This window comes from Procambarus clarkii, chromosome 34, assembly GCF_040958095.1.
Source record: "Procambarus clarkii isolate CNS0578487 chromosome 34, FALCON_Pclarkii_2.0, whole genome shotgun sequence".
In the NCBI taxonomy this organism is placed as follows: Eukaryota; Metazoa; Arthropoda; class Malacostraca; order Decapoda; family Cambaridae; genus Procambarus; species Procambarus clarkii.
This window is the reverse complement of record NC_091183.1, coordinates 36,563,666-36,580,737: the sequence shown is the minus strand read 5'-3', so window position 1 is coordinate 36,580,737 and position 17,072 is coordinate 36,563,666. Positions and strand designations below refer to the sequence as shown.

The 17,072-nt window shown below is 37.2% G+C and overlaps 1 protein-coding gene across 2 annotated transcripts; it reads left to right on the top strand.

Moving 5' to 3' along the window:
* Positions 1-1,709: 1,709 nt before the first annotated feature.
* Positions 1,710-17,060, top strand: spel1 (DNA mismatch repair protein spel1). 2 transcript variants are annotated; one of them, XR_006773297.2, is made up of 22 exons: positions 1,710-1,804; positions 1,893-1,942; positions 2,445-2,568; positions 2,787-2,929; positions 4,117-4,230; positions 4,497-4,664; positions 6,213-6,401; positions 6,577-6,823; positions 7,308-7,455; positions 7,684-7,789; positions 8,123-8,237; positions 8,365-8,510; positions 9,040-9,211; positions 9,497-9,718; positions 10,322-10,471; positions 10,897-10,979; positions 11,352-11,443; positions 12,191-12,335; positions 13,126-13,203; positions 14,264-14,356; positions 14,491-14,724; positions 15,193-17,060. XR_006773297.2 is itself a non-coding variant. In XM_045748250.2 (21 exons), exons 1-21 carry the CDS (start codon positions 1,768-1,770, stop codon positions 14,650-14,652), a joined length of 2,784 nt encoding a protein of 927 aa, XP_045604206.1. In that variant the 5' UTR covers positions 1,710-1,767; the 3' UTR covers positions 14,653-17,060. The 2 variants fall into 2 exon arrangements, 1 of the variants encoding a protein (XP_045604206.1); XM_045748250.2 differs by having other exon boundaries at positions 14,491-17,060.
* The last annotated feature ends 12 nt before the right edge of the window (positions 17,061-17,072 follow it).

Here is a 17,072-nt window from a genome sequence, read left to right as displayed (position 1 = left end):
TAACCTCCCGTCTTGGCCAGGGCTGCTGGGGTAATTAGTGCCAATATAGTGGTTTATAATAATACCTGACAAGGGGAATGTACGAGGCTATTAAGGTATATACTGGGAGGGTCACGCAAGCGGGAGGGGTAAGAGAGGGTGGTGGTGGTTACTTAAACTTTTTTCATGTTGTGTGATTTTAAGTAAAAATAATCGAACTTACTAATTTGTCGATCCTACTTCATGTTTTCTATCGATATGTGATTTGACCTATAAATCTACGAATTTCGCTTTCAACTTTGACTACAGGGAAGTGATGTTTAGCTCCTTATGCCTGCCTACTACTATCTTTGTGGTTATTGTTGGGTTGTAATTTAACTATCCTAACTTTCGAATTCTTTGTCGAATCTGGCCTTAAAGTTGTACATGGAGGTGGCTTCCACGACTTCTTTCATGGCTGTCCACTTACGACTTATATTAAAGTTTGTAACTAGCTCATCAAGATTGTAACTTGCTTAGCTAAATGAATTGTGGGGTTCAGTCCCTGAGCCCATTATGTGCCTCTGTAACCCTTTCCACTACCGCCCACAAGATGGGTATGGGGTGCATAATAAATGAACTAAACTAACTAAAAAACTGTCCACTTGTTGATCACCCATACAGGTGTATTTACTTACCGGTTCAACTCATTTGCGTTTTCAGTATCGACCTGTGTTCTCTTGTCCTGTTTTTTCTCAGTATAAAAAGGCTGTCCTTTTCTACCTTGTCTATTCCCTCGGGATATGTTATCACCGTAGCCTCTCCGTTTCTTCTCTCCTCTACGGTTGTGAGATGTAGTTCCTGTAGCATATCCACATAACATGACCCTCTTTGTCCTGGCACTAATAGTGTTGCAAACCTCTCACACCTTTCACTTGTGTTCTTCATAAGATGCTGATGCCAGGTTGGTGCAGCGTTTGGCCGAAACGCTATGCGTATTAGTGGCTTTAGGCATACTATGTACTAGCTCTCTAGAAATCCAACGTTCTGTTTCTAACTCATCTTGTATGTATATGCTTTTACCTGAATAAACATTTATTTATTTATTTATTTTATTCCAATATCGGTCTAACATAAGCGGTGTAGATTGTCTACAGTTTTTAGTTTAGTTCTTTTATTATGCACCCCATACCCATCTTGTGGGGTGTAGTGGAAAGGGTTACAGAGGCACATAATGGGCTCAGGGACTGAACCCCACAATTCATTTAGCTAAGCAAGTTACAATCTTGATGAACTAGTTACAAAATTAAATACACATCGTCACATCATCAGTGGGCTCGAGATCGACCACAAGTACAGTTTCTAAATTTAAGCAACTGACATATGTGGAGAGCTAGTGTTAATTGATATGGAAACATCAAACATATCAAATGGGGGGACCTTTGACTAGCCGCCGGCTTACTTTCCTCGTCGAGATCACTAGCAGTAATATATAGTAATATACAGACCACATAGCAGTAATGGCCCATCAGGTAAATTATTGTGACTGAAGAGCCACAATAATTGGCTTTTCTGCCCGAAACGCTGCGCGTACTAGTGGCTTTTCAAGAGTGTAAATACTGTACTATCCAATGTATTCTCACAAACCCAATGTACCTTCTTGTATATATATAAATAAGTAAATAAATAAATAAATAAATAAGAGGAGCCGAGCTGCAAACAGCAGCCAGCGCATGTTTGTGTGTGAGCCGAGCCGTGGTGGGCTTGTGTGTGTGTGTGTGGTTCCCGCCACCACTACGGTGTGTGAAGATGGCCACTCTCCAGCCCAAGGAACAGCTCGCCCTCGGTCAGTACCCGCCTCTACCTCACTCACCCGCCCACCACACGCCCCAACACCCCCACCCACATTCACACATGCTTCTCTTCTCTTGTAGATGGGGCCAGCGAGCAGGGCTTCCTCGCCTTCCACCGCGGCCTGCCTGAGGTAAGACCTGCCACACACAGGTCACACAGCCTTCACAAGCAATTCTCCAGCGGATTTTGAAGCCTACTTAAGTCATTGTGTCGGGGGGACAGGAAGCCAGAGTGTATTAATAGTCGTTTAGCTTATATCGAGGTCTATATTTTGTGTATGGATTTTAAAACCTAACTCGTCGATATTCACTAAAAATATATTTCAAATGGTACATAGTACAGGTATATAAGTCACTCAACAACAGCCAAGTGTCACATGTATTTTTAAACTCTTAATATCGCCCATAATATTTGTTCATCAGACCAGTACAATGCATGTTTTATCCATTTTATGATTGTAATACTGGCCAGAGATTCCTCGTACTGTACATGAATTTTCAGGGCTAGTCTTTTATTGGTCATTCATAGTGATTTTAAATCCTATGTGCATGATTGTAAAGAGAGAAAATTAATGTATTTACAATATTTTGCAGGACATGTCATTTTATGTTATATATTTTCTCTTGCATCAGAAACCAAACACTACGGTAAGAGTGTTCGACCGTGGGGAATACTACACTGTGCATGGCCAGGATGCCCTGCTGGCTGCACGAGACCTCTTCCGCACCAATTCTGTGGTCAAACACTTGGGTTCAGGTTAGTGCCTTATACTTGGGATGAGGGAAGTGCATTTGGTTGAGGTTAGGATGTTTTCTACTGTTAATAATCATCCACAGTATAATCAGCACAAGGTCACTTACTGTCAGCGCAAATATTGACCTAGAAAAAAAGTGGATTTTGCTTCTGTAAATCCTTCTGTGGAGAACTCGGTTGTTTGTGCTCACTTGTTAAACTTTATTATTATTATTTCACAGGCAACAAGAAGTTGGAATCTGTAGTGCTGAGTCGACTGAACTTTGAGTCATTTGTGCGGGATCTTTTGCTGGTCAAGCACTACAGAGTGGAAGTGTATAAACAGAAGAGCTCGGCAAAAAGTGACTGGGAGGTTGAATATAAGGTTAGCTCGGATGCATTTGGGTTCAGTATTTCGCACTGATGCAGCACAAATGTGATGACCAAACCACAGAGAAAAGACTACGTTTCGGTCTGTCCTGGACCATTATTGAGTCGTGTCCAGGATGGACTGATTTATACAGAACAGATATTTAGTCCAGTATATTATTTCTAGGTGCAAGTTTTGTAGCATATTGTATTGTTGCAAGTATATAAGGAGCAACTAATTAAAGGTTAAGCATTACTATTTGTATCTAAATTACATTATGCAGTGATGATACAAGTCCTGATGGGAGTAGAATGAGTACAGTATATAGTACACAGTTATTGTATATTAAATTTAAAGTTAAATCTGTTTCAAAATTAGGATTATAAATGGTCTGTAATATTTTTCTGATTAGAACAAAATTATTATCAATACTGTAGATATAATTTATAGTATCTTGTGAGTGCAGTAACATTTTCAATAGGTGGAACTGGTTAATAGAACTAGTAAAGAGGATTGTGCTAATATAGTTGTCTACAGGAAGTGAGATCCAGCTGTAGAGCTCTGCCTAATTGCTAATGTACTTGGTGAATTTATACGTGCCAATGGTCCAGTATTCTTCCATACTGTACTTGCTCTTAAAACTGTGAATGGTGGTTGCTTCTACCACTTTTTTCAAGTTCATTCCTCTTTTTATTACACTACTCTCCAGTGAGGAGCAGTGTTGACTGGCACACCATGGTCCCCAAGAAGTAGTGTTGCCTGGTAGTGACTGGCACACTAGGGGCCACAAGGCCTGGCTCACACAAGCAGTGAAGAACACTGCCAGGGGATGACTTGAAAGGAAAAATTAATTTTTCCTTTCAGTTGATAAATTAAAGCATAGTAGGTTATAGATAAGGTAAATTTTGATGTATGTGGGTTACAAGCAACTGTCGCCTGGTTGAATCAAGCAAGTCATTAGTTACGCATGGTGCCATGCCTGGCTTCAAGAGTAGACAAACGTTGGGTACCAACTACAGGATGATGGAATGGGTCCAGCAAAATTAAGTTTTAACAAGTGGGTTGAACAGAAAAGTAAATTTTTGTAAAATGATTTAGTTTGACAATTGGAAAAGAACACCAGGATATATATATTGATAATACCAAGAAAATATGTGATAAATTGTATTCTAAATATTTATTCAATTTTCCTTATGTTTCAGGCTTCTCCGGGTAACTTGAGTCAGTTTGAAGAAGTGCTGTTTGGGGCTAACAATGAGCTTACAGTTACAACAGGTGTCATGGCTGTCAAGCTAGCCACTGAAAATGGCCAGAGAGTAAGAATTTTTAGCAACTTTATAATTGTCTAAATATGATCTTGAGATGTGTCATACCTGTTGTATCTGATCTAACTCCCTTAAGACTAATCTAGTTTGAGAGAATGGATGGAACTTTTGACATAACACCTTTGGCATAAGCCTTTTAAGTTCATAATAACATTTTATAATATTGTTTAGTTGGGCAATGTTAATGAATACTTTTTGCAATATTTTTGTAGCTCTTGTACTGGTATGTTTTTATTAATTTTTTTATTTATTTTTAGGTTGTGGGAGTTGGGTATGTGGACGTGTCAGGCCGGCTAATGACTGTGTCGGAGTTCAATGACAATGACACATTCAGTAACCTGGAGGCTCTGGTAGTGCAACTGGGGCCTCGGGAGTGTCTTATTCCTTTGGGGGATATGGGCCCAGATGGCACAAAGCTCAAGCAGGTAGGATGTTCTCTCACAATAGTGCAGCATAATTTTTTCTGAAAGTTGAAGTTTTTATTTTGTTTCTACTGAATATTTCTATTGGCTGTCATCAGCTTCGTATGTATCCAGTACAGTTCTCGTGTGGTATCTGTAAGTTTATTCATTCGGCGATTTATGCACACTTCACGATGTCTGGCCATTCATCCTGTCCAATAGCGTATATTCCCTTAAATCAACATGAAATTTTTGCTGGACACCATACTCGGGAAGCTTTCAATACCCATCCTAACAACAACATACCCCAGTAACGACATACCCCAATGACCTGGCACATAGTCCAGAAACAGCCAAGTACCCTACCTGGTAGTACTCAGGAACACAGCCCAAAAGTGTCCCAAAAACACGACTGTATCTGCAGGTGTCCAGAAACATGGCTCGGGAGCGTCCAGAAACACGGCTCAGGAAGGACAAGGCACAAAAGAGTGTGACTTGGATGTTACCTAGTTGCTTGCCTACATGGTACAGTACTTGGTTTATAATCCACAGTCTTTGAACTCGGAAGGTAACTACAGTAAGAGTAACAGATATGATTGCCGCTGGAGAACCAGGTGGCTCTGCACATACAAGTTCAATCAAAACCCATAAAATGAGGCCCCATGGTCTGAGTGACATTTACAGCAATTTGCATTGATGATGGAGTTGCTGCTGGAAATATGCAATTTCTGTACACAGCAGTGGGATTGAAGAAAATGGTTGAGAGGTGGTTGACTTGCATGAGGGTTGGGTGGGACTCAGGGTGAGTGGCAGGTACAGCAAAATTATTGTGAACAGGTGACCACCTCCACAGTTTGGTTTCTAACTATGTGATTGATGGAATTACAGTAATGTGGTTTTCTGACAAAAAAATCAATATCACATACAGTATAATTAATTTCCTTTTGCACAATTTGTGTATGTGTTTGGGTCACCTCAGACACCTGCATTACCCACAGAACCATGATGAGCTTAAACGCCTAATAATGCTCATCATGGTCCAGTAGGTAATGCATGCCCTGGGGTTGACCCAGAATGTGAGTTCAATTCCATCACTACTCCAAAGATTTTCTCTCTACATATTCCAATTTATACTAAACACAATGTTTCCCAGTCTTATCAGTAAAGAGCCAAAAACTTGTAATTAATAATGTTTTGTAATATGCTGGAAAATGGGTTTATCAATTAATTCTTTGTAAACCATTTTATGCATAGTACAGTACTGTACACTGAAACAAAACAAAATTTAGATTTAAAGGTTTGCTAGTTATACAAGTGTAATGGAAGCTGTATGGTTAATGTATTTTTCTAATAATTTGTTTTATAGGTTACTTGCTCACCTGATAAGCAGTATTTTCAGTGTCTTAAACATGCTAGTTTTGTTATTTACTTGTTTCAAGGGTTACTATTTTTCATCATCTGCCATTGTTGACCAAGAAATTCCAGCCGTTGAGCCTAAATTTCATCTCGTCCATTTATCCATTTGTTATTGCATTATAAAAGTTAGTTTAGTAACTTGTGTTATCTTTACAGGTGTTGTCTCGAAATCCATTGCTTGTTACTGAAAGGAAGAAAGCAGAGTTCAACAATAAAGATGCCACTCAGGACTTAAACCGCCTCTTACATACAAAGGGTGGAGATGCGTCGACTACTTCGGCACGTCCAGAAATGGATCGTACTAGTGCCATTGCTGCGCTGGCTGCTGTCATAAAGTACCTTGAGGTTTGTGTTGGCTGTAGTCAAAGATTAATGTACAACAAATACTTTTGTGAATTGTTCATGGGCAGTGATAGTGAAGGTTGATGGAAGTGTGATAAGTGATTGTAAAGCATTAATAATGTCTGATTTTTTTTTTATTATTATTATAGTACAATAGCATGAAATATTTTTGTTATAGCTCCTTGGGGACGAGTCAAACTTTGGCCAGTTTACAATGTCCTTGTATGACCTGAGTCAGTATATGCGACTCGACAGTGCAGCAGTTCGGGCATTGCACGTGGAACCCCTTGGGAGTGGGGAACTGTCTGGTGCTGCTGCTAAAACACACACCATTCTTGGTCTTCTGGATAAGTGTCGCACTCCGCTTGGTCATCGCCTGCTCTTACAGTGGCTTAGACAGCCATTGGTAGACATCAACAAGATTGGTGAGTCTTCTAACATTTCAGTTTTCCCAAGTTACAGACGTGCAGTTGCAGCTCATTAGTCCTTCACTAGTCTAGTAAAGTTGGTGGTTGTTGCCACAATTGTAAACATTAAAAGCCTGTAGTGTCAGCAGTGATGTATAAAAAACTACACCCAAGAAATGTTAGCAAGGCCTAAAACATAGAATACTATAGTTGAGAAAATCAATTGAAGTAATGAGATGACTTAGACCAGCGATCAAGGCACTCTCAGCCACGCACCTTTCTCATTTATATATTTCATATTACAGGTAGTATGGTTTCTTTGTATTCCATAGTTGTGAAAATTTGGAATCTTCCCAAACTGACCCTAACCTAGCCTACAATTTAAATACAAATCCACAGCTTAGATTTTCCATGTTTCTGTGCATGGCTCAAATGTTTGTTCTGTTTTGTTGTGTTTAATGGATCTTGTAGAACCTATATTCACTAGTTTTTCATTTTGCAGAAGAACGACAGGACTTGGTTGAGGCCGTAGTTTCATCAGTAGAGCTGCGTCACAGTCTTGGGGAAGAGCATCTTCGTCGTATTCCTGACCTGAATCGCCTGGCTCGGAAACTGGCACGCAAAGCGGCCACACTCCAAGACTGTTACAAGTACGTTACAAATTGAAGTACAAGTAATTAGGATTACCCTTGGCAGAATATGAACAAAATTGCAATTGTTGTGTAGTGAATACCAAATACAATACTGCCCTGTACCAAGTTCTTGATGTTCTTAAATTATTTTTCTTTTTGTTACATTTCCGAGACTTGTATTTGTACCAGCTTATGTGCAGTATAGGAAATTCTTTTGTCATTAACAATAATGCATCATGTTAACAGATTTTATCAGTGTGTTGATCGATTGCCAAATTTGTGTGAAGCTATAGCCAAGTATGAAGGGCCTCACATCGCCTCCCTGGCAGCAGTCTTCACAACTCCTCTTCAGGTGAGGTGCAGACAAACCAAATGTTGATTAGGAGAGAAATCCTGTTTTTATTGCATAGTTCGACATTTCAGCTGGATTAGAGCTGTTTTACATGATCATCATCTTTTGGTAATTTTCTGGAAATAATTTTCAAAATGCAATAATAAAAAATGATGGCAAACATTGGTCCCCAAATTACATAATTTTGTAAAATATTTAGATTTCCTTAATACAATACTGTATAATTTATTTGCTTGGTTCATAATAATTATACAGTACAGTACTTAAATATTTAGCAGTTATTGTTGATGCATTCTGCTGTTAAATTCATATTGTTTGCTCTCATCAATAAAGGAGCTGCTGTCAGACCTGTCAAAGTTTCAAGAAATGATAGAGACTACTGTAGATATGGAACAAGCCGGTCAGGGAGACTATGTCATCAAGCCAGATTTTGACGAGACACTAGGAGGTAAGTTTAGCAGTTTTCAACTGTTGTTTATTTAGATTCACTGCAAAAAAGAGCTTGTAACATTTCACACACACCTGTGTATAAATTACCACAAGACTGCATGTGTTTTATGTTCTGATGATTTCAGACCTGCGAGAAACGATGAATGGCTTGGAAACAGATATTCAAAATCAGTTGAAAAAGGTGGCAAATGATCTTGGTCTTGATGCCGGAAAAAGTGTCAAATTGGAGTCCAATGCTCAGCTTGGCTACTTTTTCAGAGTCACGCTTAAGGTAAACTATCGCCATCAGCACCACATGGATGACTGCTGTACTCGTGCTCCTCATTTTGGTTGTCTACTGTTCCTTTCTCTGCTTCTTTATCATATCGAACATTTCTACCCTTGATTTCTTTGTAGCTGGTGACATGTTTGTTGCTTCTTGCTGTGTTAGAACACCTTGAGTATAGGGAATGGCTTGTCCTGGTGGGGTTAGCATGTACTCTTAAGTTAAAAATATGCTCGTCTGTACTAAGCTATTTTTTTTATGGATGATTCGGTGGAATTGTTGACAGTTAAAATGGCAGTGAATGTTTTCTGCATGCTCTTAAGGTTAGCAGTTTCTTTAAGCTTCAGTGTGGCACAGTGCTTACCTATCAGTGGAGGGCACGGTGTATTATTCATGCTACATTCCCTATTATGTACTGTATTTAGATAGTGATACAAAATCTTTGTTCTGTGCATCAGCTTGTAAATGTTAACTTGCAATAGAGAATACATAGAGATAGTGATGTAATCAGTATCACTAAATTTAACATTTACAGGAAGAAAAAGTGCTGCGTAACAATAGGAACTACCGGATGATTGACACCAACAAAGCTGGAGTACGATTCAGAAACGGTGCCCTTCAAGATCTGAATGATCAGCACATGGCTTCACGAGAGGAGTACAATGAACAGCAAAAAACTGTTGTTGACGAGATCATGAATATTGCAGGCGAGTGTTCAGTTTGTGTTTTGGTGACGAGTCAATTGTTAACATTTTTGTCACATCTGCATTTGCTTCATTTACTTTTAATTCAGTAATAAAATTTGTTAAATTTTAAAGGGGGACTAAAATAAGTTTGCTTATAATTTCCTTTTGTTAAGTCACATAAAGTACAGTAATGAGTAGTTTGGCAATGCTTAGGAAGTTGAAAAAATGTAGTGACAGTTGTCGATGTTGTCGTGCAATGTCTTTATGTAGGATTGTTTTACTAAATTTCTATATATTTTTTTCCAGCTGGTTATGTTGAAGTGATACAAAATCTAGGTCATGTGCTGGCTACTTTAGACTGTATTTATGCCTTGGCCTCTGCTGCGGTATCTGCACCCATTCCTTACATACGACCCAAACTCCTGGCTAGGGGATCTGGTGTACTAAAGCTGGAAGGTATTCGTCATCCATGTTTAGAACTACAAGATGATGTCTCATTTATAGCAAATGACTGTAATTTTGATAAAGGTCAGTAACTTTGCATAGTTCTATCTAAATGATTTTCTAGTTTGTACACCACCTTGTTTGTTGCAAAATACAGTGGATGTTTGATGATGTACATGAGGGATGATTTCTTTGAAAATCTTTTGCATAGTAAATCCAAGCAAAACAAGCTGTATATATATATATTGGGAAAATGAGGTTTCATTTCACAGATATCCTATTAAAGTCCAAATTTTCCACTATAAAACACCTGTTAATTTACTGTTTTATTTTCAGCGATGTAGGTGTCATAATTTTCTTTTTAGACACACGTGGCTAATCGTAGATTGGACACAGGAGACTCGCCCAACTTAATTTTTGTAGCAATAGATTTTTAAATGGGATGTTAATCAAGAATTTAATGTTTGTGTTTTACCTTGTATTGTCGGTATAGAGCCAGTTTTATTTAATAATGAAGCCAAATGTACACAATCGACTTGAGAATGGTCCAGGACGGACCGAAACGTCGTCGTCCCTTCACTTTCTAGTGTGTGGTCTGGTCAACAAGCCAAATAAATGTACAATTGAATTCTAAAATATCAAATTTATCAGAGGAACTTGACTGATCATTTGTGATATTTGTTGCAGATAATGGAATGTTCCACATTATCACCGGCCCAAACATGGGAGGTAAGAGTACTTACCTGAGATCAGTTGGAGCAGCTGTGTTGATGGCTCAAGTCGGCTCATTTGTTGCCTGTCAAGAGGCAGAAATGTCTATTGTTGATAGTATCCTGGGTAAGTTGTCGTTGTCCTTTTGTTTGTACTCTATGCTTGTTACAGGTTATTTAAGAAATGTTGGATTATTGCTACCCACATTATTCAGTATCTCCTTATGAGTGACTGACCAAAGATGGCCTACTTAGTACCAATTGTAGCTCTCATCATTTAGATAGTTAGTGATGCATCATGTAAAGTAATAAAAATGTCAAATGTGTCAAAGGTAACAATGACTTGTGTACAGACACTATACATGAGAAGACAGAATCCTACATAGCACATAGAAAGCCAAACAGTGGTCAGTACAATACATAACACCTTGGTCATTTAGGTACCAATAATTTTGAAGTATAATATTAATTTTTCAATTTCATTTTGCTGTTGTGGAGAGCAAGTTATGTAGTACAGTATTAAATACTGCACGGTACAATGTTTTATTATAGCTCGTGTGGGTGCTGGAGACTGCCAGTTGAAAGGGGTTTCAACTTTCATGGCAGAAATGTTAGAGACCGCTTCCATTCTTCGGGTAAGTAAGCTTTCTTGTTACCTTGTTAATTGTTTTTACGTGACACTCTTCTTCAAAATTGGTGAATGCTTTTACATATTGGCTTGATATTCAACACAGTTTATTTAAGTCCTTTAAGTATTAATTGTTGCATATCATGTTGCCTAGTGTTTGAAATTTTGATATATTGTACATGTTTATCACATTCCAAGTACTAAAATTGGTATTTGACTCCATATACAATAATTTAGGGTTGTAGGAATTCATTCTGCTTTAGTTTTTATTTAAATAAAATCAATGAAGTTAATTGTACATACTATCAAAGTAATAAGTAATTTTACTTTTCATTTAATATATAAATTGTTTAAATTAGTTGTTTCTCTTCCACTGTAGTCTGCAAGCAACGAGTCCCTCATCATTATTGATGAACTCGGCCGTGGAACTTCAACATACGATGGGTTTGGATTAGCATGGGCGATATCGGAGTAAGTTGTCTACTTTTATCATCCAGTTGCTACAACAATGGTGTGATATGACTGTGGAACAGGCTAAGATAATGCATAATCATCTTTGATGTGCTATTTTGAAAAAGTCATTATTTACCTAAATAATTTTGCCTTGTAATCGTTCCTGTTCACTTGAGATGTCATGCATACCTCTTGTATAGATTTACTAAACTGTATTTTATTATTTTAGTACTCTTTAATTTCTTTAGTTAATGGATAATAGTTAAATCTCATGTGTGCCATGATACTCATTATCGTTAAAAATAGGAAAGGATACCCGGAAGCAACCCGAGTGTCGAGCTTAATACAGTACTAAAATAGTTAAAGTATTTGCTGTGAACTTAATGTGTGTAGTGGTAATTTTGTGGGAAAATAGAAGAATGAGATGTATACAGATAAGACTTGTATAAGGTTTTTTTTATACAAAATCATATTTAAAGGCATCTTTAGTACTACAGTATTGGGTGCCCATTTTATATTATGTTAAATTAATGCATGAAAAGTAATTTGGTTTATAATGCAGGTACAAAATTACAGGTGGGATAAAGGCAGATGGGAGTGTGTTAACACCTTTAGTACATATAAATATTGAAACGGATGGATGGCAAGCAGCCAAGATTTTTCAAGTATAGTGTAAGATTTAGTTAAGGTTGTGGTTGATATAAGATGGGTCAGAGCATGGAAATAAAGCCTTAATGGTGTTGGTTTCTAAATCAAAATTTTCAGGCATATAGCTAAGGAGATTGGGTCATTTTGCTTGTTTGCAACACATTTTCATGAACTGACAGCACTTAGTGATGAGGTGGAGACAGTGAAGAACTTCCACGTTACGGCTACCACCGCTCATGGTGCTCTTACTCTTCTCTATCAGGTAAGTTACACTCCTCTCTAAAATTACTGCCGCTCAAAAATGCAATAAGTATTGACAATTAAACTTTTGTTGCCATTGCAATGCCAATTTAAAAAAGAAGATTCATTCACATGTGCTTTGACGATGAAGACTATAGTGTTTGTTAATTTTGAAGCAACCTTTCCCCAGAGAGTTACTATTCCAAAGTTTCCTTATCTTTTCTAAATTTTGTAACTGTTCCCTTTTCCCCAAAGTGGCATTAGAGCCTGGGCTGGGAACCAATCATCATAAAACAGGGCCTAGCTTTAAGTTGATTCATGTGTATGCAATCTGTAATATGAGTACTGTATTTATACTGTAGTCTTCAAGACGAGCTGTAAAAGTGGTATTGTGAAATGGTCGGGTGCTGGAGTTTAGTGGTGTGATGTTATACAGTGAAAGTATTGACAGGAATGAACGGGTGTTTATTAATGTGTATAACTACAGTAATCTTCTGTATTATCCCATTTTTTCCAGCCTGATAGATGTCTCCCCATGATAATGGGAATGGGGAAATATTTCTTTGCAAAGAATTAGAAGAAATGTGAAATTGTCATTATACTGTATATCATTAGAATCGGTGAATGTGCTAGTTTAGTACAGAGGCTGCATTCAGCATAGCTCAGGGAAAGAAAAAGAAAGCAATAATAGAAGTTAAGTACATTTAATTGTACTTAATCAAAAGCAACTGGTTTGCTGTTGAAAGTAACTCATTTCCTGTTTCTGTTCATGATTACCAGTGTATGTTTTGACTGGTTACACTTGTCCATAGGTGCAGCCAGGGCCTTGTGATCGCAGTTTTGGTATCCATGTAGCAGAATTGGCCAATTTCCCTGCTAGTGTAATTGAGGTTAGTAAAGTCTCCTCTTGGTGTTTATGGATGCATGTATTTATAGTGATTTTACTCATGCATATTTCTGAGCAAGGCTCCACTCTTACTCCCCAAGCCCTTAGTGTGGACACTGCACAGATGCCAAGATCTCGTCGACCAACAGTGACAAGGTACCTAGCTGTGTATTTGAGGGAGGGGAGACAAAAGTAAACAAACTGATGTTAAATACTGTACAGCCAGGGGCTTAGGAATGGGTAAAGGTTCCACCTTGAACGAATCAGGTCAACTCCACTGTAATATACATATATTTTAGTCCAATAGTGCTTTATGCTTTTAATACAGTATTCCCTACTTTAATAGACATCAGCTTAATACTTTCGTCTGCCGGGGGATGCAGTTTGCATCCATTAATAATCTTACGCATGTCCGATGGGGATGCATGTTGCGTCTGAAATTAAAATGTTTAAAATTCCATTTGTTTGTTTGTTTATAATGAGATTAGTTTTAAAATGTGCACCTTTAGATTGCAAACAATTTGATACCATAATGAACGACGTAGTATGACAATTGAGGTCAGACTACTGGAAAGATTATAAATTCTACTGGTGATGAATGTCCAAAATTAAAATGTTAAAATTCCATTTAATGTTCAATTATTATGGTACTAGTTTTAAAATGTGCGCATTTGGATTGAAGAATTTTATAATAAAATGAACAACGTAGCTCAAAAATTGAGGTCAGAATAATGGAAAGAGTACATATGTTAGTGTGGGTGTGCGAAAGTGTTAAGGTAGTGGCGCACTTCTAAAGTTTATATAATAGTAGTTAACCAATATCAGCAAGGGTTGCCTATACTGTATTTTCCTTGTTTATACAATGGTTTGCTAACAATACTTGCATTATTCATTAGATGATGAAATAAGCATCTTTACACTAGTTAGAATTAAGGTCTGAAGCCTGCAGTACTGTGTGAAAACTTGAATATTTTTAATTTTCATTAAAAACATCAACTATGTAGTGAAGATGAAATTTTAAATCATTTAATGTATTGTACATTGAATACAATTAATTATTACAGTATGCCAAGAGGAAAGCTGGAGAACTGGAAGATGATTTTGGTGATGATGATGATTCTGAGGAAGCTGTCAAAAGGAGGAAGTCAGAGAAGCAGGTATAGTGTAAAAGTTATTTTTATCTCCTCTGGACAATGAGCTTGTGTATCCTAAGATTCTTATGGTTCCCCATATGTTTTGAAGTAAAGATATAAGTAGAAGTAAACATAGTAAACTCTGCATAATCTTTCAGGAGGGTGAGAAGATAATAGAGGAATACCTTGAAAGGGTATCTTCACTTGACACTGAAAGCATGACTGAAGAAGAGGTACATAAAGAAGTCGACGCAATGCGGCAGGAAATTTTGGCTCGTAACAATGCATACCTGTCCCACCTCTTGAACAGGGAGACTTGAGCAACGTGTATTCAATCTTTCTAAACACCAGTAAACACACCCAGAACATTTTTGCAGCCTTATCTCTGAAGTGTAAGTTTTTCTGTCCCACACAATTCACCCGTGTCTTATTTCGAGCTGCCACTCAAATTTGTCAACCAGTCCTCTAATTATAATATGTTCTATTAGTATACACAGAATGGTGTCCTCATATAGTTCACATTTTGTATTATTGGCACACCAACCATAGTCCAATAATACTAGAACCTTCCCCCCCCCCCCCCCCCCAAAAAAAAAAAAAAAAAAAAAATTTTGAGAACATGTGGCAAATTTTATACTAGTTCCTAAATGTTACACCCAAGGTATTTTCAGTATTCTTTAATCTCTCTCTCTCCAAAAAAAGGAAGATAAATGAATTTTAACATTAAAGTACTGTACAAAGAAGGCGACAAAAGATCCACTACATGTGTAAGTGTATTATTAAACTGAATTTTCAGATGAACCAACATCCTTTGTTCAAACCACCTTGATAAATATTCTAATTGCTTGTGTTTCTGGCAGGGTTCTTCACGTGGTATCCTTCATTAGACATCACTCCCCAGGAATTCTCCAGTGGATGGAGAAACTTCTGATGAATGATCAGAGTCCTGGCTTCTGGAACTGTTGGCAAGGTATTGCAAGATTAATATCCCCACTCAATACCACAAGGTCTGTGCCTTTTTTTTTTAATGAAATTAGTTAACTGCAAAATTATTCTCAATTTAACTTTATTTAATCAGATCTATTTTCAGTAAAGGGCAACAAACCTTTAAATAATCTATAATTACCCCTTTTATTAGGCATATCTCTGATATTTGAGCTTTTGTGCACAATTCTGTATTTAAAATGAATCGTGTGATTGAAATCCCAACAATCATTAGCAATGGCATTATTCCTAGCAAATTTTGTTATGGCTTGTGCACAACAACACATTTTAATAACCCACTACTGGTCTCCAACATAAATTGCAATGTTGCAAACACCATTACCTATGTAGTTCTTAGTGATGATGATGAACCATGTAGTTAATGGTACTTCTGATAAATTGCAAGTACTGTACTGCAAATTATCACGTTAAAGAGTTTTCGTGGCTTATTAAAAAGGGTTGACGAAGGCAAGAAGGCAATAAACAAATGTTTATGGGAATAATGCCAGTGTTGGCATTTCAATCACAGGATAGAATTGTAAAACAACAACTCAAATATCAGAGAGATGCCTACTAGAAGGGGGTAATTATAGATTCCATAGACTGTAAAGGGGAAACAAATCTTTTAATAAAAGTACTTGTTCCTTGGTGAATCGTATACCTTTGATCTCTCATCTTGTGCATTTTTGTTCTCATACTTAGTACCTTTGATTATCCTGTGACTTTGATGATGCTACAAAGTCTCCCCAGCTTGGTGTCTTACTTTGGTAATTAATTACTTAAGTAAAAGTAATTATCAAAGTAAGACACCAAGCTGGGGAGACTTTGTAGCATCATCAAAGTCACAGGATAATCAAAGGTACTAAGTATGAGAACAAAAATGCACAAGATGAGAGATATCAAAGGTATCTGATTCACCAAGGAACAAGTACTTTTAATAAAAGATTTGTTTCCCCTTTACAGTCTCTATGGAATCTCTAATTACCCCCCTTCTAGTAGCCATCTCTGATATTTGAGCTGTTGTGTACAAGTCTATGATTAAAATCCATAGCAATTATTGCAATTTATCGCAAATACCATTTAACTACATTGTTCTTAATGGTAATAATAAAAACCATGTAGGTAATGGTGTTGGAGAGACCAGTCGTGGATTATTGAACACAAACCATAACAAAATTTGTTAGGAATAAAGCCATTGCTAATGATTGTTGGGATTTCAATTACAGAATTGATTTTAAATATAGAATTGTGCACAACTGCTCAAGTATCAGAGATGCCTACTAAAAGAAGTAATTATAGATTACTCACAGGTTTGTTGCCCTTTACTGAAAGTAGATCTGATAAATTGAGACTAGTTAATTTTGCAGTTAAATTAAGTTTAATTTCATTATAAAAATAATAAGCACAGACCTTATGGTGATTTTGTCCTCGCAATACCTTGCCAACAGTTCCCAGAAACCAGGACTCTGATTATTCATCAGAAGTTTCTCCATCCATTGCAGAATGCCTGGGGAGCGACTTCTAATGATGGACGCCACACAAGGCTCCTGCAAGACGTAAATGAAAGCACTTTATGAATGAATCTTTACTTATAGTACAATTATTTTTTAAAGAATCTAGGTTTGTCTGAAAAATTCAGTTTGAATGAAGAAAATATGTATTATAAAACACTGCAGTATTGTAGTAAGCTTCTCAACTAAGCACATTGTGATTTTTGTAATAAAAAGTAAATACAATAAATAAATTTGTACAATAA

Bases quoted from the DNA above. Each gene is read 5' to 3' on its own strand.
- spel1 (XM_045748250.2), top strand. From the start codon at position 1,768: ATGGCCACTCTCCAGCCCAAGGAACAGCTCGCCCTCG. The intron at 6,824-7,307 runs GTGAGTCTTCTA...TTCATTTTGCAG, and splicing joins GGTAGACATCAACAAGATTG to AAGAACGACAGGACTTGGTT. The intron at 12,336-13,125 runs GTAAGTTACACT...ACTTGTCCATAG, and splicing joins CTCTTACTCTTCTCTATCAG to GTGCAGCCAGGGCCTTGTGA.